Source organism: Pelecanus crispus, chromosome 1, assembly GCF_030463565.1.
Source record: "Pelecanus crispus isolate bPelCri1 chromosome 1, bPelCri1.pri, whole genome shotgun sequence".
NCBI lineage: Eukaryota > Metazoa > Chordata > Aves > Pelecaniformes > Pelecanidae > Pelecanus > Pelecanus crispus.
This window is the reverse complement of record NC_134643.1, coordinates 58,289,832-58,310,891: the sequence shown is the minus strand read 5'-3', so window position 1 is coordinate 58,310,891 and position 21,060 is coordinate 58,289,832. Positions and strand designations below refer to the sequence as shown.

At 46.8% G+C, this 21,060-nt stretch overlaps 1 protein-coding gene across 1 annotated transcript in view; it reads left to right on the top strand.

Moving 5' to 3' along the window:
- The window catches only part of CACNA1I (calcium voltage-gated channel subunit alpha1 I), a 161,437-nt gene that overhangs the window by 113,933 nt on the left and 26,444 nt on the right, over positions 1–21,060 (top strand). The window contains exons 8-16 of the mRNA XM_075727751.1: positions 3,164–3,470; positions 5,040–5,443; positions 13,676–13,827; positions 14,449–14,634; positions 15,317–15,434; positions 15,927–16,082; positions 16,528–16,618; positions 18,562–18,764; positions 19,940–20,356. Coding sequence (XP_075583866.1) covers positions 3,164–3,470; positions 5,040–5,443; positions 13,676–13,827; positions 14,449–14,634; positions 15,317–15,434; positions 15,927–16,082; positions 16,528–16,618; positions 18,562–18,764; positions 19,940–20,356 — 2,034 coding nt within the window. The remainder of the gene's footprint in view (positions 1–3,163; positions 3,471–5,039; positions 5,444–13,675; positions 13,828–14,448; positions 14,635–15,316; positions 15,435–15,926; positions 16,083–16,527; positions 16,619–18,561; positions 18,765–19,939; positions 20,357–21,060) is intronic.

Below are 21,060 nucleotides of genomic sequence, written 5' to 3'. Positions count from 1 at the left end.
TTTTGCGTGTTCAGCAAATTGTAAATAGCTTCCTCCTTTGTCAGACACCAGGGAGGTGACATGCTTTCACCTCTAGGGTCAGTCCTTCATTTCAGTCTTCCTGCTTGAGGTCTAGCTGTCTCTTTGTCACCTCTCCAGCTACTTGGTCACTGGTGTGGCTCCTGGACTAAAGAAAGCTCTTCTGAACTCTCAGATTGGCAACCACATTGCAGCACTCTGTGGCCTCCTTGAAGTGCTCTGTGCTTACACATGTGGGCTTCGAAGACAAGCTGGATATCCAGGCATCAGCAGTAAAAACAATGGGCAAGTAAGTCAGCACCTCCAGCACCAGTCAGATTTTATTAGATATTGCAGAGACAGGGATCGAGCCTTGGGCTGAACAAGATTAGGATCTGCTTAATCACACTACAGCTCGGTCTCAGGGCTGAACAGGACTCCTACGTTGGGGCTTTGAATCAATAGTCTCCTTCTGCCTGTGTCAGATACTTTGTCTGACTCCATGTCGGACACTTTCGGTCTCCCCGCTCAGCTAGCTGAGATGGATCACTCAATTACGAGCCATCTGGGACCCTTACTGTCCTTAGGCAGAGTCTTAGAGTTTATGGACTTGCCTGTCACCTTAAGGATTAAACAACCTAATTTGTTTTGCATTTGGTGTTCCTAGCTAAGAGGTTTAAGGATTGGGTGTTAGTTGCCATCTCCAGTCCACTCACTCCTCCCCTTTTTGGTCATCTGGTGGGAGATCACAGCAAATGGTGCCTGTGAAGGCAGGGCTCGGTGATGTGAAACCTGAACACCCCCTCTGGATTCAACCCCAGGCTTACAGTGTGACCCTGCTGTGTGCATCTTGTTGCCCTCAGCTCCTCTATTTCTAGCCTAGAGAGAAGGTGTTGCAAGTCTTGATTGCTTCTTGTTTGTGGGGTTGTTGGAAGTTGCAAAGTACTGGGCAGCATTCCAGAAAATGTGCACACAGCTGGTGTCCAGCTCCCAACCATGCCTCACCCAGGGCAAGCAGGGGGAGATAGCTGAATGTGCAAGCCCGTGTAAGTGTCATGTGGTGCTGAGAGGGAAGAGGGCAGGAGAGTGCATCAGAGAAGAATTTGGATTCCCAGTCATACTCTCATCAGTGAAAACATGCAAGGCATCATGGACTAGGGAAAATCTTGGGGGAAGGTGAAGGAATCCGAACGAGGCATCATTTTAATTTTCAAGGCCACGTACAGAAGCTGAAGGGAAAATAGGCTGAAATATGGGCGGGAGGAGAGGGAAGTTAAGGGTTCAGTGATGAAGGGAAACAGAATTAGAACAGCTTTGAAAGGTGCTGAGAGGAGGAGGAAAAAAAAAAAAAAAGCCCTTTATTTTGAGGTGTTTTATTGTCCTTGTGCTGAATCTGGTTGGAAAAGGCTTCATGTTTCAAAGGCTTATTCAGATGCTAGCAGGGACATCTCCCCTTTGAAATACTGAGAGCCACTGTATTGAGCCTCTGGACAGAGCTACTGGGCACCTGTGTGCAAGAGAAAGGGACAACTAAGGGTGCAAGCTGCTGGGGGAGTGGCAAGGGCTGTGCACTGAAGGGAAGGCTGCCTGGATAGATAAAACAAGCTGGGGTACTTGCTGAAAAAGCCTCCACCTTTTCCATGCATGAGGATTAGGGTCAGGTTATAGCCACCTTTGCACTCTCCCCTTTGCTGGAAGGGTTATATGGGGGAGGACACATGCATGAAGATAAGGGCAGGACTGAATCCAGCTCTGTGTCAGAGCTGTTTTCTTGGAAAGGAGAGATGGGGCAGTGAGACCGGGTCCTGTGTGGGTTTGTACAGGAGGAACACAACATGGTGCAAGGATGCCCCTTAGCAGGGATGCTCCCTGGTCCCGGGGAAGCAGAAATCTTGAGATAGTGCTTCCTCTCCTCCTGGGGGCTGCCATGCAGAGTCCATTTTAGAGCAGCACAGGTGTGTGGTCCTTGCTCAGAGATCAGACTCTGCATTTTATGAATGCTGTATTGCCACTTACAGCTCTACAGGGAGTAGGCACCAATCAAGGCATCATAGCTTTTGAGAATGATTTTGAACGTGCTTATCAGCCCTTTTATATATGAACTTCTCATCATATTGAAGCCCAGGTTTTATCCTAAGTGTAATGGATAGATCTCCTAGTGAAGATTCGTCTGTAATTTCATAGTTTGTAACACTGAGAGTGAGGTTTTTACCTCCAGATCTCTCAGCACCAAGAAATATTTGCTCCATTTTACTGACAGGAAAACTGAGACAAAGAAAGCTTAAAGGGAACATGCAATGGTGTAAAATAAGCCTGGTAGACTTTTTGGCTTCTGTATGGAGAACAGGAAGAACTTGGGCATTTTGTTTTGTTTCTAAGAAATTGGGGGAGTGGGTTGTGGTTGTTTTTGTATTCAAGATGGAAAGCCTGCCTAGTCTGGAGGACAAGTAAAATAAGAGCTAATATAATATGTCTAGTATCAAAAGAATCAGAAGAATAGAAAATGAGCAAGGCAGCACTGTTTTGCCAGGCTATTTAGTGTCCTTCTCAAAGTCATTAGTTTTCATAAACTCCTCTTTGATTTCAAGAGCTCATTCATTTCAGCAAAAGTGCCATCTCCCTGTATGGTGAATTAAGGTGTAAATGGTAGAAATAAATAAAATGCTCCGAGAATACTGACATGTCCTCCAAGAGTTGAAGACCATAAATGACAGTGCATGATTTTTCCAGTAGTAAAAGAGCAAGCAGAGGAGAAAGCAACCAAACTACCAAACTAGTCCTCTGCCTCCCACCTTCTGTGTAACACAAAGGAGAGGGAAAGAAAAAGTCCAGTTTTCATCAAATCCATTGCAGGTAACTTCCGAGTGACTTGCTAAAGGTCCCAAAGCCTGCCAAATGAGTCAAAAGTCAGGCTTGAGTTTTCTGAATTTCAGTTCAGAGCTCTAAATTCTGCATGGAAATGACATCAAGCGAGTTCTCAAACACAAGCTCAGCCAGCCCTGGCTTTCTCTGAAATCCCATCTCCATATGCAGACTGGCTCCCGTTCCTCTGTCTGTCTCCAGTCACCTTCCCCTCCTCTCTCCTCTTACATTCCCCCTCTTGCATGTTCTTCCTTGTGCCCTGACATTGCCCTGATATTGACTGTCCCTTCTCCTTTGCTACTAGGTGGGCTCCTTCTTCATGATTAACCTGTGTCTGGTGGTCATCGCCACGCAGTTCTCAGAGACCAAGCAGCGGGAGCACCAGCTGATGCAGGAGCAGAGGGCCCGGTACCTCTCCTCCAGCACTGTTGCCAGCTACATGGAGCCGGGAGACTGCTACGAGGAGATCTTCCAATACGTCTGCCACATCGTGCGCAAAGCCAAACGCCGCACCCTTGGGCTGTACAACAGCATACAGAGCCGGCGCCAGGGCCACGTGGAGCCAAGCGATGCCAAGCTAGGCATGAACAGAAAAAGCCAGAGGCACTACAGTAAGGATTGTGTGGGTAAAGCTGGAAATGCCAATAGTGGAAATATGAGAGTAACTGGGAGCATCTCCATGTGCCAGCTTACCAAAGGACCTGTGCCTACAAAGCACAGAATTAGAATTAACATTGGCCATTGAGCATGGGGTCATGGCCAGCATACCAGACCAGCAAGGTGCGGATGACCAGCAAGAATGGGAATGTAACAGGGGTGACCAGCAAGGAACATGAGAAACCCAGCTCTGAAACCCAGAGACCGTAATGGGATAACATTAAAGGCACTGGCTGAGGCTTGTAAGGGGCTCCAGGTCTGGTATAGCAAGGTGATGATAGCAGTTTGGGAGAGAGGAGTATTAGAGGGATATGACAGAGTAGGACTAAGGATTGGACTGAGTGGCACAGCAGGTCTCCCAGAGCTCTCCTCCCAAATTGAGCTGCTGTGGGACCTCAAGAGAGAGGCAAAGGGAGTAGAATTGCAATAGGGTACCTGAACCAAGGGAGCAATACTGAAGAAGTCAGTTTGATATGCAAGGGCAATGGAGACAATTTCTCTTGAAGGGTCCATATGCTGTTGTGTAAAATTAGACATGAGATATCATTTAAATTGGATTCCTGGCCTGAAAAGTGACTGTAAAAATGGTTTTATAGAGTTAGTAGCCTGCCAATGCCTTTCCTAAGTTATACTCCTATTAACAAGAAAAAAGGTGGATTTTCCTTCAGCTGGTCTTGCATACTCAGTCTTTCATTTTCTTTACTTGCTGGGAGAAAAGTTTCTGCGGGCTTCATGTGCTCTGTTAATGAATTAATTGCTTCATTTCCCCCAGTGTCCATTTGATCTTTCAGGCCCAATGGGAGGATTGAGGAACAGAAACTTAGTTTTCTCATTGAAGTCAGGAGATCTGTTCTGGTTCAGTAATAAAAATTGTAATGAAAAGGAGAACAACAAGAGAGAGAAACAAAACCCAGGGAAAAAAAAACAAGTGATGCAACCACTTACCACCCGCCAACCGACACCCAGCCAGTCCCTGAGCAGTGATTGCTGCCTCGGGGCCAACTCCCCCAGTTTATATACTGAGCATGATGCTATATGGTATGGAATAGCCCTTTGGTCAGTTTGGATCAACTATTCTGGCTGTGCCCCCTCCCAGTTTCTTGTGCACCTGGCAGAGCATGGGAAGATGAAAAAGCCATCAACTAGTGTCAGCACTACCTAGCAACGACTAAAACATCAGTGTGTTATAAGCATTATTCTCATCCTAAATCCAAAACACAGCACTATGCCTGCTACTAGGAAGAAAATTAACTCTATCCCAGCCAAAACCAGGACACCCATTAGGCCTAATCACTGGCAGCTGACCAGTACTGTGCCTTTTGGTGACACAGCCAGTAAGTGTAAAGTCCCCAATGGCAATGGCTTTTATTGCTGCCCCTGAGATGATGCAGCTGTGTTTAATCATCCTTACAGCTAGAAAGCCCAGTTACCCTGTATAAATACCCCAAAAAGCCAAACAGGTGCCCAGTTTCAATGTCTTTTTCAAAGCCTTCTCCTTTAAGCGTGATCATTTCTCTCTGCAGGGCTTTGCCAGCAGCACAATTCTCTTGACTGCCCCCCTCAGGGCTTGGTCCAGCCCATTGCTGTGACTGCAACCTCTGATCCCACCAACTGCCCCCGATGCCATAGCGGGGAGCACGAAGCATCCCGAAGGCTCTCTGTCCTGGATAGCGCTGACTCAGACCAGGAGGATGGAGGAGCCAGCGAAGAGGAGGGAGAGGGCAGCAGAGAGGACCAGGGTGCCTCAGCACTGGAGAAGAAGGAGGAGGAGTTGGAAGAAGGTGGACGGCTGAAGCTCTGCAGTGACATGTGGCGAGAAGTGAGGGTCAAGCTTCGAGGGATTGTGGACAGCAAGTACTTCAACCGTGGCATCATGATCGCAATCCTAGTGAACACTATCAGCATGGGCATCGAGCATCACGAGCAGGTAAAGCATCTCAGGGCACAGGGGGGGCAGTGGGGACTGGTGAGACCTGCTTGGGATTACAGCCTCGCTAAGCAGCTGATGCAACTTGGTGGAGGCAGAGATTGAGCAATTTGGACCCCAGGCTGCAGCACAGATGGTCCCAGCAGGGCTTTGGAGAAAACCTCAGGATCTCGCAGGGTCTTTTCTTCCTTATCCCTGCACTTAATCACTTGCACTGTCTCCATGTATTTTCCTCTCGCCTCCTTTCAATACCTCTCTTTTCCTCCTCCCTGCTCACTTTTATCCTTCTGTTTTTCTTTTTTATCCTGTCTTCTCTTTCTATCTGCTTCTCTCTCCTTCACCCTCGTCTCTTCCATCTTCCTCATCTCTCTCTCATTTCTCTCTTCATTAGCTTACTGAATCCTTAGTCTATTTGGTTAATTTAATGTGCCCTCTGGGGATGTCACAGGCACTTCACCAGCATCTCAATTCAAATCCATCATCTTGCTAGCCTTTCCAGCTTAATTAAGAGATGACTGAGCACAGTCTATCTATACAAGAAGGTTAGGGAAGGCACCACCTCCCATCTCCAGTCATTTTGGGAGCTCAGATGGTTTGAGCCTTTCTTTTGCCCTGACAACAAGAAGTGATAGATAGGTCAGATATAGACAGCAGGTGTGGGCACCGGTTTGACTTTCACACCAATAGTTTGCAGGCAGCTCTGAGTCAGCAGTGCACTTTATCTTAATGAAAGACTTGTGAGATGGAGAAGGATTGTGTGCCCTCATTTTATAGCTGGGAAACAGGAGCTGTGTCTACTTTGTGATGTGCAGAGCCAGATTCACAGGGTGTTAAGCATCCCCATCACCTTGCGTCTGCATTGCTGGCTGGTAGCTCTTCTACACTTTGCATTAAAGAGTCCATGCTGTACCTCCATGTTTCAGATCTATGACACCAGTCTGAATGTGACCATGATTCGTTCCATGTGTCTGCCCAGATTACAAAAATAAGAGCTCGTTCCACTACTGAGATACTGACTGCAGTGAAGTTTTGGAGCCAAGGCAAAGTCTAGTCCTGAATACAGTCTCAGGCAGCAAAGAGACAGGCAGTGAGTCTGGTTCAAGCAAGACACTCAGATTTGTCCTGTGCTGTGTCAGGATGGACATATCTTGAGATCCAGAGTTGCCCTGTCTGAGGCAACGTGGTGTCTGAGTCAGTATTTGAAGCCTCAGGTGTCTGGATCCCACCCACATACCAAGCATTAGACCATTTTTCAAAGCCCAGCTAGTTTCCAATACAAGGATGGGAAACTTTAATTTGATCCCAGAATGCAAAACTGCACTGGATGCTTCAGTACCAGAAAAATACTGGCAGGAGCTCAGAGGAGAGGAGGATGAAGAAGAGGCTGGAGGGGTTGACTCATGAAAACAGATAAAAAAGAGCCATGTATTTATCACGTAGCAGAGAGATGACTAAGGGTTGAAGCCCAGGACAATATGAAGACTGCCCACTGATGTTTTAAAGATGTGAGCACCAAGCAGGGAGAGCCATTGTTCATTTTGGTTTATTGGAGACAGCGTGAATTAAGAGTTTAGCAGAAGTATATTTGAGCTGGAGGTAGAGAATTCACTCTCATGTTCTGGCTATTGTGTATGCAGGTTTAAGCCCTTCTAGGCCGCCTCTGCTGTGTTTGTACAGCCCACAACAGGGTGGGATCTGCCTGCAGCCTTGGGGTTTCTAGTAGCAAGTTATTAATGACACGTCCTTAAAGTTATGCTATCACTTTTTATCCATAAGTAGCTAGGAAAAGCTTATGACCCTGCATGCTGTTTCTACTAAAAAGAGATGTCAGCTAAATTGATCGTAACTGAAAAATGTGTTGCAGCCTGTTTATTTAAAATATGTATACTGAATCCTGCTTCCCTGTCACAAGAAGATTAAAAAAAAAAATATTCAGACCATACCATGAATTCCAGGTCCTTTTCAGTCAGCAGTTAACTCAAAAGCACACGGGCGTTTGCACTTCCCCTTGTTCTCTTTCAGTTTTCCTCAAGTCATGCTATCAGTACCTCTCAGACTGGTACTTCATTGCCTCCTTTTCTCTCCTTCCTTTCTCTTCTTCCTGTTGTTTTTCCTCCTAGAAACACAACTTTTCACAGAACAATATCCAGCAAAACTCCTCTGCCCACAGAGATCTGTGATTTGCAAGGTGACACCATCCTATGACTGAAGTAGCTTCTGTTGCTTCAGATACTTAGAATCATAGAATCATACTTCATCATATGAATGTCTCCTGGCCCAGAGCTGATGCATATACAGACCTCTCAAGCTTTTATTTTCTGGTCCATGGGAGATCACAACCCCAGCCACTCTCTGGGGACATATGTGGCTGGGCAAGAGGATGTGTGAAGGTGTCACAGGTTTGAGCAGTCCTGGGAGCAGCTCACGGCATGTCTGTCAGCATCTTGCTGCTCCATTTATTCTCAGACTACACACAGATGAGCTGGCCCACTGACCAAAGCACCTACCAACCATCAGGTTAAGGGGTGAGAGAGACTGCAGGAGCCAGGCAGAAGGTTAAGGCTCAGAAACACAGAAACCTGGGGGTCAGAGCCCGTGTGCAAGACTTGCCTTCGATTCTTGGACCTTGACCAACAGAAAGAAAAACATGCATTAAAATGAGCTGTTTGTTACAATTCAGGGGTTTAATATTCACAATGTTCTTCTGCCAGGAGACTTAACCTCAGCAACTCAAACCACTTTACTCAGATCCAAATCACCTTGGAATTTGGCTTTGTTTAGCTTATCCATCCAGTCCCTTGTCCTGTCCTGTTTACGTGGTCAAGGCAGCTTCCCATCTCCTTATATGTTTCATGTGAGGGAAATAAACTCATTTTGGGACAAACTGCACTGCTATGAGTCATTTTTAATCCTTAAGCTTATCACAAGTTATCACTTGTAAATAGATAAGTTTATTCAAATCCATCAGTGTGCATTATACCATGTAATATCCTCAGTATTAGCCCTTCGGATATTGCTGGGACATTGCACAAGCCAAAATCCATCATTTCAAGCTTTGTCCTGCTTGAAATAGTTTTTGCAGTTCTTCAGATCTGCTTCTACTTGGAAGTGCCTATTTTTAAAATCCAGTGTAGAAAATCAAGATATTAGACGCCTGTGGCTGTCCAGAAGGACCCTTTTAAGAGGCTTACTTTTTTTAATATTGACAGAAGATCTGGTGCTGCTCACTTTTCTCCCTTATTCAGCATAAGGATGAAAGGCTGGTCCCAGCTGAATGTCCCAGGCTGCCTTTCTCACATATTTCTTGAATGGCCTTTTAGACTCAAGCTTCTTTGCCATTAGTAGCCAACGAGAAAATTGCTGAGTAACTTGGTTTATCTTCTCCAGTATCTACTTACAGGGTTCCTACATACATCAGATCAATACTTTATGAGGTCTGTCTTGTGTGGACCAGGAGATGATCCCTTGTTTCCTAACTAGACCAGCCCTGTGGATCAGTACCTTCATATCCTTTATCCTGTGTAATTTCCCTTTATACCAGCATTTATTGCATTCACAAGTTCATATTTTACAGTTATTGCTTCTCTTTTTACTATTTGCTGCTTGTCAGAAACATTCAGCAAATGTCCAAGCCAGCTCATCATACTGACATTTAGTAAATGATGAAACTGTCTCCCTGGGGTGGTAGATGAAACCACATTACTTCAGTCTTGTAAAACGAGGGTATAACAAAACATCACAAAATCCTGCATTGGTTGTGAGGTGGCGATTAGAGTAAGTAAAAGGTAGTTGGTATGTTCCATGGCTGATTTCTATGACTCTTCTGATTATTGTCAAGTGACTTTGAAATGGTGAGTAAAAATGGGCAGGCTGGAGAGACCTCTGTATGGCATATTTCTCTCTCGTGTTCTCAGAGGCAGTGATGTGCAGGTACGGTTCAGTAGGGCTGGTCTGCGTAGATCACATCAATTACTTTTCAGTTTCTGGACAGTTGCAAATTTACTCCTGGTAAGGAGAAACTTCTCCTGCAGGGGCTTCAAGGTGGTCTGCATATTCTTAACCTTTCCTATAGTGCAGGAGTTTCTGGCTGCTGTCAGATAATGGACTAATTACATTTTCAGTCTAATCTGATTTAAGTACTCCAATATTACTAAAAAACTGAAAAGGGGGGAAAAAAGCTGAGCCACTGCCCACTATTGACCCAGTTCTAGTTTCTGATCACTGGGCAGGAGCTCTGAAGTAGATCCGAATCATGCATTTCACTCTCAGTATCTGATCTGCATTGTTAGGGATGAAGAACTTTGTGCCATGAAGATGTGAATTAGGTAGTTTCATGGATTTGGAAGAAGATCCATATGCAGAGAAGGTGAACCAGTCTGGTTAAAACACTGGATCTGGGCATGCTTTGCCCCCTGGGGTCTCTCTCCCCTTCAAGCCACCCTCCTCACACCAATACTCAGCTCCCACATTTTTGTTTGAGTTTCTTTCCTAGTGTGATGGGTAAACCAGTCTATCCTGGCTTGGCAATATGAACAGACTTCTTGTGGGGAGATTTCTGATGTTCCCTGGTTTTGCTTGGACTAAAATAGCCTTCAGTTCAGGCCTTAGCTTGTGGACACTTCAATTTACAGTTTCTAGGTAAACCTGGGTGGCCTGGGAGGAGGAAGCCTTGCTAACAGTTTTGATGATAAATGCCTGACTGCTGCCTGTGGGAGCCTGGGGAACTCTCACAACTGTGAGGTGACGCATCCATTGTATTGGGGATCCTGTGGGTCAGTAGGAAGAAAAGGAGAGAAACACTTTTTCCTGGTTCACTTGCCCCCTTCATCAAGTTCACACTTCCTTGGCCAGAGAGAGTCCCCCACACCCGCTGCGTCCCAGCCACCAGCCTTGTCCACTGTCACACATGGCCACTCTGCCCCAGGTGTGAGGGCATCCCTGCACAGGACAGAGCCCCTGGTCACCCCCACCCTGCAGCCCTGGCTCCCAGCTGGTGGCTCTTTGCACTCTGCCGAATTATCTGTATCTCCAGAAATGGCTGCAATGCAGGATCTGCCTTTAGCCAGTGAGTGTACCTCTCCAGCTGGCTCCTCTCTCTTTTTCTCTTCTTTTTTCCCCTGAGTTCATTCCTTTTGTGTTGCTCTTCCTTCCCCAGCCTTTACTTTTTTCCTACTCCATTTAAAAAAAATCTCTCTTTCTCTACTTCTTGTGGGTGCCAGTGGGTTTGTTTTACTAATTTTTCTTCAGCTTAGTTTTGTGATTCCTCTTTCACTGCTTTCTCTCTGCCCATCTCTCCTTCCTTTCCCTGCCCAGTCTTTCCTGCCCCTCTCTCTGGGAAGGATGCTTTGCTGGGGCTGACTGATGGCCCATTAGAAAAAGATTAACAGGTGGAGGCTTGACTAAGGAAACAGATGTCAGGGAGGGAAGGAGAGACAGAGGAACAGGTGACCTTTGCCACAAGTGAGATGCAAGCGTGGCTTTTCAAACATCAATTGCTCCCTACGACAGCATAAGAGAGAACGTGTGGACAGTAGAGAGGAGGATAATCCACCATCCTAGCCTGTTGCTTTTTTACATTGCTCATTCTCACTGACATAATCATTTGATTCAGGCTGAAATTGGCATCTCAATTTAGCATATGGACCTCATGTTCCCTGCAAGTGTCATTACTGCCTGGCTCTCTGTGATCTTCATCTCTCCCTTCCCATGTGCACTTGCTCGTTCTTTCTCTTCACTCTTATCTCCCCTACTTTCCCCCTCATTTTCAGGATGGTTTGTTATTCAAATTTAATTATGGATGGAAATTGAGCCATCTCCCCTTTTTTGATTTTAAAGAAATTGAGTATTTCAACAAAAAGCTGCAATGAAGAGTGCAAGAAATTATCAAAGGGCATGCGAAGCCACAGATGTGAAGAGCAGTTTCCAGTCCATTTGCTCACCTGGGAGGATCTGGGCCCCTGGGGGTCCCAGAGCAGGGGTTAAAGCAGCCCCCAGCTTCAGGGGGAGAGTCAGACCCAGGACTGCATTCCTCCCTCACTTCCCCTTCCACCAGCTGAATAAGTAACAGGCACCACCAACACAAAGTCTGCTCTTCAGAAAAACAGCAATTTTGCAGTCCTCGGGGAGAGACCATGACTCCCCTTCTCAGTGGGCACTAATACTGAGTTCATGGTAAAAATATTGGCTCTGACCTGCAGGGACTCAGTTTTTTGTTTCCGCAGTGCCAGGAGCGTCTGTCCTCTCTTGCCCCAAACAACAGGCTTTTGCAGTTTTCTTGTTCTCATCCATTTTATGTTAAGCTTAAAAGAGTGGCCTGGTGGCCAGGCATAGCTCAGACCAATGTGAAGGAAGAGGGGAGTCTTCAGCCACCATTTCAGCATGGGTATCCAAAGAGTGAGAGGGGTACTGCCTGCTACCACAGAGCCTGGGTCAGGCTCACCTCGAAGGCTTGGAGCTGAGGCTCAGCGGTGCAGTAGGTTAAATACCAAATATGTAACCTTGTCTGAGGTGTGACATACCTGCTCCAAGGTAAACTTGGAAATCTGGGCCAGAACAGCACTGAAGAAGTGTCTTGGAGCTGTCTTGTTCCTCTGCTTGGGAAGGTGGCACACCTTCATCTGGAGTAGGTCCCCACCAGCTGCTGCTTGGGAAGGTGATGGCCAGCAGCATGCTACAGGGAGGTGTATTGCCCTAGTAGTCTCATGCGGTCTGAAACCCATGGGTTGTCTAGCCCGGCCCCAAGATACAACCCATTATACTGGGAGGAAGTTTTTCTCTCACTTTGGGAACATTTTGTACCTTGCCATTGCCATGGTAGTCTCCCTGGGCTAGGGGTGTGTGTGTGTCTCAGTATGTGCAAACATGGGCAGGCTTGCGCATGTGTTGCCCCTCACGCATCTGACCTTGTTTGAGATCTCAGCCCTTGCTGTCCAGCCTAGTGCAGTCCTAGTCCCTCGGTGAGAGGTGCTGTGAGCAGATGAGTCCATTCCAAATTCAGTGTGGGGAATGCCTCCATTTCACAGGGGATGGCAAGATCCTGGCACTCCTCATCAATGACATCAGTGCAGCCTCTGTCTCCCTCTGAAGCAGCGTTTCATCATTTCTGAGGAAACGGTCTAGACCTTTTCCTGACCTTGTCAGAGAAGTTTCCAAGGCTGCACACACTGAAGAAAAGGTCATTAATTCAGAAAACAAGAGGAGGAGTAATTTAATTTGCTCAGACTTGTTCCACTGATGGAATCATTAAAACACTTTCTCTCATATGCACAAACACATGGGTCTCTGCTGGAGAAGGCTGTATCACAGGGGCTGAAAGATGTGTCAGAGATTCAACAGAAAAAAATGCCTGAAGCAGGGTCAGATTGCCTTTTTTTTCTTTTTTGGTTTTTTTTTTTTTTTTTCAACACAGTCATCTTGTGTCATCCCTGGAGGTTTTCACCTTGTGCATCTGCCTTTCTCCTCTTGCTGTCCGTTTATCTCTTTTCCTCACCCTGTCCTGCTCTTCCTGTCCCTTACAGGTAGGTGTTAGCAGTGTGCCCCTCCTTGCTGTTGTCTTATTCATCCAGTCTGATATTCACTTGGGTAATTATTGAGACCACTCTGAGGACAGAGGCATGATAAAAGACTGCTGGAGCAAGACTGGAAAACTAATGCAGACCAAGGATTTGGTGGGGAGCAGGGGAGAGAAAACTGGAAAAGGGGAAAAATAGAGGGGAAAGGGACAGAGAAGTGCAGTGAGGTTTAGAGGAAGATAGGGAACTGTTTTCCTATCATTCAAATGTTTTCAGAATTTCAGAAAAAAATTGTGCCAGCTACCTGTGGAAAGCTCAGAGGAAGAAATCCTTGAAGAAAGATGTTGACCACAGATCAGCCACTTTTGCCCCGCTTCAAAAAAATACTCAAGTTCTTTGCACAAAGTAAAGCAGCCTTTAGCCAGGGGACCAGGATATGGAGTGGGATGTGGGAGACACTTGGTCAGCCTTGGCTATGTGAATGGCTGTGGAGCTCCTGACCACTTCTAGTAAAAGAATGTTAGGGACATAATCTATAATGAATCTATGAAACGTTCAAAGGAATTGGAATGCAAGTGGCTCTGTCCAGCTCCACTCTAATCTCACCCATGGGAGCTTCACAGCTCCCTACAAAGCCTGTCTCCTGGCAATGGTGGCACTTTATTTCTCATAATTTCAGGGCTCTTTCAGTTCTGACTATCTGAATTTGCATTCTCTCCAGCCAGAGGAATTGACCAACATCTTGGAGATCAGCAACGTTGTCTTTACAAGCATGTTTGCCCTGGAGATGATCCTGAAACTTGCTGCTTTTGGTCTCTTTGATTACCTCCGCAACCCCTACAACATCTTTGACAGTATCATCGTCATCATCAGGTGACAAGGGCCTTGGGGATCAACTGAAATACATATAGAAAAGAGTACCACAGAGCTTGCACATTTTCACATGCCTTTTCTAAAAGGATTTAGCAGTAATACTAGGAGGAGCTGAGCTGATGTGCAAGGCCAAGGATTGGGAGACCAAGATGTCTTTTCCCAACACTTGGTGACCCTAAGCAAGCCGCATAGCATTTCTGCCCCTCAGCTCTCTCCTCTGTAGAATGGAGGCACTTGCAATTGCCTTGTAAGTCCACAACAATTATTAGCTCTGAAATATTTTAAAAACGCACAAATTAAGGATGCTACAGAGGTTTAATGTGTAATTGAAGAACTTGTCTTGCTAGAATTTAATGCTGCAATCCTTTCCTCATTCCTGCAACATGCAGTGCCATGTTCATGTTCTTAAGGGAGAAATGCAGCTTTCTACACATAAGTATGTCTATAGTATATATTTCTAATTATATCTTGCTCAAACAGATTTTCTCTCTGACCCCTTTATACTTGCTGCCAATGCAGAGGTGAAAACTTGGATTAGCATTGTTATTCCTCTCTCTCTTCTGTTACTTCACTTGTCTTTCATTTTGTCCCTCGTACTCCCTGTGCCTCTCTGGGCCATAGCATCTGGGAGATCATTGGCCAGTCGGACGGGGGCCTCTCTGTGCTGAGGACTTTCCGTCTCCTGCGGGTGCTGAAGCTGGTGCGTTTCATGCCTGCGCTGCGCCGCCAGCTTGTAGTGCTGATGAAGACTATGGACAACGTAGCCACCTTCTGCATGCTCCTCATGCTCTTCATCTTTATATTCAGGTGAGGAGGCAGTTAGTTGCCTCACAGTGTTTTGGAGAGGCACTGCATGGCTCAAGTGGACAGCAACTTCACAGCATGATTGCATGACTCGTCTTGCCCATTGCTCTAGGCTCAGGCAGCACTGACAAACATTTATTTGTTCATAAGGGCTGAGGTTACTGCTGCCCTAAATTGGGTTCAGCAGATGAAGATTTCACCTGGACGGGGTGGAGAAATACTGCCACCAAATGTGCACGTTGAGCATAATGTCCCATTTCAGGATAGGTGAAATCTCTTGCTAATCAACACTGGCTGCAGGAACAGTTCAGTCTGGAGGCTGACTCTGGCAGAAGGGCAGCAGGAAGCAACTAAGAAAGTTTGTCCCATGGATGCAGTGGCAGGGAGATGAAGAAAAATGAGAGCAAACAAGAACAATGGAGAGAGCAGATCTGAAGGACAGGTTGGAGGGAATATGTGAGCTCTGAGGCAGTACAGATGGAAAGCAAGGGGGTTTTGGTGAGCTATAGTGGTGTAATACACAGCTCCTTCTTCACAGATAGGTCCCAGTGGTCTGGCTGTGTTTTTCTACCGCTCACTCCTGTGGTGTTAGATTGTCAGGTGGAAAAGAGAATGACTCTGATGAGCTCATTGTGGTGGCAGAGATATTTATATTTGACACCATCTCCACTTCTTGTCCCAACAGCATCCTGGGAATGCACATCTTTGGTTGCAAGTTCAGCCTCAGGACAGACACAGGAGATACAGTTCCTGACCGGAAGAATTTTGACTCCCTGCTGTGGGCCATCGTCACCGTCTTCCAGGTGAGCCCACTTTGCTCTCTATGAGTAGGCCAGGGCAAAGTCAAGAGGATCAGGAGGTGCTTTTTCTCATTGTGGAGCATTGCACTTGCTCCTGACAGCACAAAAGGCTGCACGAAAGGCTCCAGCATGTGATGTTTGGAGGAAGAACAACTGCGTGTTGTAACCAAATGACTGGTGTATCTCTCAGACAGGGGTGCTCCTTCCTTCCTAGGAGACAGTTTGCAAAGGTCACTCCTCTTGTGGCAACTCCTGTGTTTAACACCGTCACCTCAGCACATGACTGTCCTCATGGTCACTCTTGTTTCTTCTTGCTCAGCTAACATTATCGGGGCAGTACCACAGCTGGACAGTGACAGTGCGCAGCGAGTGTGTGGTTATGGGGAATTTAAGAGGCCTGATGTGGTCCTAATGTATATCCTTTCACTGTCCTTTTCTGAGAATCCCCTTTGTGTTCTTCCTTCATGTTTATGTGGCCTCTGCTCCTGGTTGCAGATCCTAACCCAGGAGGACTGGAATGTTGTGCTCTATAATGGCATGGCCTCCACCTCACCATGGGCATCCCTCTACTTTGTGGCTCTCATGACTTTTGGCAATTACGTGCTCTTCAATCTGCTGGTGGCCATTCTTGTGGAGGGCTTCCAGGCTGAGGTGAGTTGCCACTGAGGCCTCGTGAGGAGGAGGAATAGAAGTGCTAAAAAAGGGGACCTCTGAGACACTTTGAGGGTACTGGGGTGGAGGACTCCCAAAGTATCACACCTCTGTCATTTTCCTTGTTAAGTTCAGGGTGGGCTTCATTATTAAAAAAAAAAAAAAGACAGTGCTAATCCTTGCAAGGAAAGAGACAAGCCCTCTGGGAAGGACTTCACAATTTCCATCCTGTGCAACAGACCCTACACTACTAGGGTGAGTCCTTTGCCCCTCCAAAAGCAAGAACGCAGTACTTCAGCAATCCCAGGTCACATGAGACTCTTTCCAGTGATCACACTGATGCCTGGCTGCCAAAGAGGATTTAAAGTTGTTACAGCAATGAAAGACAAGAACAAATGGTCTTTTCTGTTTATTAGTTCCCAACTTCTAAATTTGTGTCTTCCAGGGTGATGCCAACCGGTCATACTCAGATGAAGATCAGAGTTCATCAAACATGGAGGAATTAGATCAGTTCCAAGAAGTCCAGGAAGGCTCAGGTACAATAGCTCAAACAGCCTCATTTGCTTATCTCCCATTACTGTTTAGTGAGAAATCTTAAAGCAGATTCTGCAGAAAATTCACTCCCATCTCCAAGAACTTACCAGTTTTCTTTTTGAACTTCGTGCTAGTTTGTGGTGTTATCTGTGAAAAAACAGAGCCATGTTGGCATCCTGAGGAATGAGATAGCTAAGGGGAGCAGTTCTTGAATGACCTTACAGAACGACAGCTAGGAGTGAGAAATGAGACTGTCTCTGCTTAGCTTCAGGGCCACCATTTCAGGAACACTGTGTCCAAATGTGGGGCCCACATTTGGATAGGGGATACCAACACATTAAAAAGGACTTGAAAAAATCTGGAAGTCTTGCCTCATAGCAAGAGAAACCAGAAGCTTAGAGAAACCAGAGACGTGACTTGATCACACACTCTGTGAGTGCCAACCATAAGGAGAGATTTCTGATGGTAGATGGCTCTTTAATTGAGCAGAAAAAAGCATAGTGAGGTTGTAAATGTTGGAAGCTGAAGCTAGACAAATTCAGACTGAAAAAAGCCACATATTTTTAGGAAAGATAATTAACTGTTGGAACAGTCTGCCTACAAACTGCTGGGTAAGGTCTCCACCTCTCCAAGTCTTTCCTAGAAGACTGCAAGTCTTTCTACAAGGAGTATTACACTTCAGACAGGACTTGGTGGCAGGGAGACGCACGAGTAACTTGCTCTGCAATGGATGGAGAGCCAGGAGCTGAGGGGGAGGGACAGCCAGGCAGGCGGGCAGGGACCACACCAACAAAGGCACCATACTTGCACAAGGTGAGCAGAGCAGGTCTGCTGACACTAGCCAGGGTCAGCCAATGGTTCAGTGATTGCTAGACAAGTTCACAGTGGTGAAGCAGGTCTGAGGTCAAGCCAAGAGGTTTGGTCAGTAAGACAAGATCAGGATCAGCAAGATGCGAAGACAGGCACAAGCATAGTCATAGCATAGCCCAGACAAGGACCACAGACACAGGTCTGAGCTTAAATGCAGATGCCACAGCAAGGAGCTCCAGCATTGGCTTATCACAGCTCTTTTGTGCAACTTCGCTGTTTTCACAGCAGTCTGATCCTGGGTTACAAGGCTGCACTATATCAGAGCTTACCTTGAATGCAGGCAGCCAAACCCCTAGGAGGGCAGATGGGGAAGAGGTTACAGAGCCTGTTGGTGCACTCACAGCTGTGATGCTGTGTGCAGTTGAGGATATGTGACCTTCATTATGCAATAGGTCAAACAAAAATGATTGTTCTAGTCCTTTCAGGCATTAAAATCCAGTACCCCATCCTCTCTATCCACCTCAACAAATGTTGATGGTCATCCACAGCACCTAACATACCCCTCAAAGGTGTCCTAGGTCTTCAAGGTCAATGATCAGTCATTTGAAGAGGTCCGGGTAGACTGGGATGAAGAGTATGATTGCAGGAATTTAAAGGTGACCCCAATGGCTGTGGGTCTTCCCACATCTTAGTCTCTTTCTCAGTATCTCAGCCTAACTGCTTTAAATAGCCAGTCTGACAGTTGGTGGTATTTGTTCAGACCCAAAGATGCAGGTGTCCGTTCTTGGCATGCAGAAACACACGCTCCTCCCCTTGCTGCCGGGGTTCGGCTTCTTGCTCTGTCTGTCAGCCTAAGTCTGCCTGACCAGCACTCTGCTTGTCTGTCTGGCCCCAAGGACAGCTGCCATCAGTTTTGAGGACTGAGGAGAATACTTCAAAGTCTTCCCAGCTTGCACTGCTTTTGCCACAACAACCTAAATCAGAGGGAATCGATGTTGATTGATGCTAAACAGCTGATATTCTGTTAGCTGCAGCTAACATGCTAAACAGCTTAGACATCGAAACAGTCACTGGATGGCGAGGAACCCACCTTCTTCTTTTCTCTTTCTTCTTCTTTCTGCATCTTTCCACCCAGATCCCAAGCTCTGTGCAATTCCTGTGACACCTAATGGACACTTGGACCCATCCTTGCCCTCTTCCAACCCACCAGTGGCTGCTGGGGGGGTCACTAACTCTTCACGCAACTCCCTGCAGCCTGACCAGATCCGTGTTGCTGTTGGCTCCCGGAAGAGCAGTGTGATGTCGCTGGGGAGAATGACCTATGACCAGCGGTCCTTGGTGAGTGAGTGAGTAGAAATGTGTGTCGCAGCTTCTTTTGAAGTCCAAGCACTCTGTTGTCTTTCTGCCATCATCTGGGGATTGCTGTGATGGATTGCACTGCTGCTGTAGGCTTCTAACCCAAACTCATTGCCTGTCTTTAGGAAGCCAGGTCAGTTCACGTTATTTATCTAAATTTCCAGATTATTGATGTCCATTTCCAGGTTATTGATCTGTATTCCATTGAGTGTGAGATTCAGCTATCTATATTCTTTTGGTGGGAGAGGGGGAACACCAAGGAGACAGAGTCCACCTCTTAGAGTGAAACATGTTTTGTCCTCTTGCCCTTTCCTTGTTTTCCTAGAGCACAGGGCACAAAATGATGCCCTGAGTGAGTTAAAAGCATAGGATTATCTGGGTAATGCCAGAACTGCCAGTTCCCATAATGGATGGGTTTTCTGGAAGCTTTTGTAACAATGAAGAGAGAAATCTTGACTTGGAGCTCCCCATAGCAGGTCGTGCTGCCCCTTAGCACTTCCCCAAGCACTGCTGGCTGTCCAGCCAATGCATCTCAGACCTGTCCACCTTATAACATTAGCTTCTGGGCTTTCTACCCACTGACACACAGAGCTCTGTGGGGGTGCATCAGTGCCCAAAGGGTTCATACCCCTGTTACTTCCAAACAGAGAGATCTGGCAGCCACGTACTACAAAAGTTGCTGATGTGGTTGGAATAGACTTTAACCAACAAGTCTGTTTCTCTCATTTCTTCCTTTTACTAAGACTGTACTCAAAGATGGTGTGTCAGATTATCCATCACCCTGTACCTTGTGTTATTCTTTACCCCAGGGCAGCATAAAAAGCTGCCAATCAGATTTTTGGAGAAATTTATTCTTGCTGTAAGAAAGAACATCAGGCACCTGGCCTTTGGCTTTACTATTTGCCTTCTCCTTAAGTGCTTTGCACACAGATGTTGCTATAAAGTAATCACAGCCAACACCATTGCTAACTCATTATCAAGTTATTGTCAGATTTACAGAGATTGCTGCTAAATTGCCACCATGCAACTTCCTCAGTGGCTAAAAAATGGCAGCCTCCTGGCTTAGGGGCCCAGGGAGAAGTCTGTGATCTGAAACAGGATCGCACACACCCTCCTTGTGCCCGGAGTCACTGAGTCCCCATCCCGTTCTCTTACAGTCCAGCTCTCGCAGTTCCCACTATGGTGCCTGGGGCCGCAGTGGGGCCTGGGGGAGCCGTCGCTCCAGCTGGAACAGCTTGGCCCGGGGACACAGCCTGAAGTACACACCTCCCTCTGCCGAGCACGAATCCCTCCTGTCTGGGGAAAGGCACAGGGTGGTGGATGGGGAGCCGGACAGGACGGGAAGGGTGTTTCATCACCGCCGGACGCTCTCCCTGGACAACAAAGGTTCCTGTGACCTGCTGGAGTTGGCCTCTGTCCCATCTGGCCACAGAGTGACCCGTAAGCTGGGAACAGCTTCTGGGGCCAGCGAGCATCAAGACTGCAATGGCAAAATGCCCAGTATTGCCAAGGAGATCTTCCCAAAGATGAACAACCGCAAGGAACGGGGAGAGGATGATGAAGAGATAGATTATGTGAGTACTTGGTGGAGGGAACCTGGGGTTACACTGCAGTGCTGTGGGGAACCCCAAATCCATCCTCAAGTTTCAGTCTCCCTGCCATGTAGATGGGAGAGCTTGCAAAAAGGTCCTTTAAGTACAGCTGGAGGACAACATTGAATGCAGATGAGACCTTCTAGGTCCAGACAAGCTCAAACCACATTGTCAGGCTGCCTGCAAGGCAGTCATACAGGTGGATGGTGGGAGGAAGGCAGATGTGAGGCACGTGCATGGTCATTCGGGGGCTGTTATTTCAGAGCAGTGCAGCCAGTGATTTCTACACGCTAGGAAAGGTCAAGCTGTGTGAGAAATGAGAGCTCTGCATGAGGAACATCAGCAGATCAGAGCAGAAAGCACAGGCACAAGAGACAAGGCAAGTAAGTTTTGTGGTGCCAGCCTGGGAAACTGCAATGCCCAATCTGTGAGCAGATCAAAGGGTGGAAAAAATGGAGCGGGGGGGGAGGTCAGTAGAAATTTGAACAGACATATATGCTGTATGAAATTAAACCACCTCTGAGCCCAAGTGCCAACAGAAGGCTTTCCTGTCCTGGCCTCTCGTTTAGCTGAGGTAGTGAGGAAAAACTGTCTTCATGTAACAGAGCCACTCCAACAACTCTGAGAAGGCATCATGGACTACATCTGCTCTGGAAAGGACACCAGCAGTTTTATTTGTAATGATT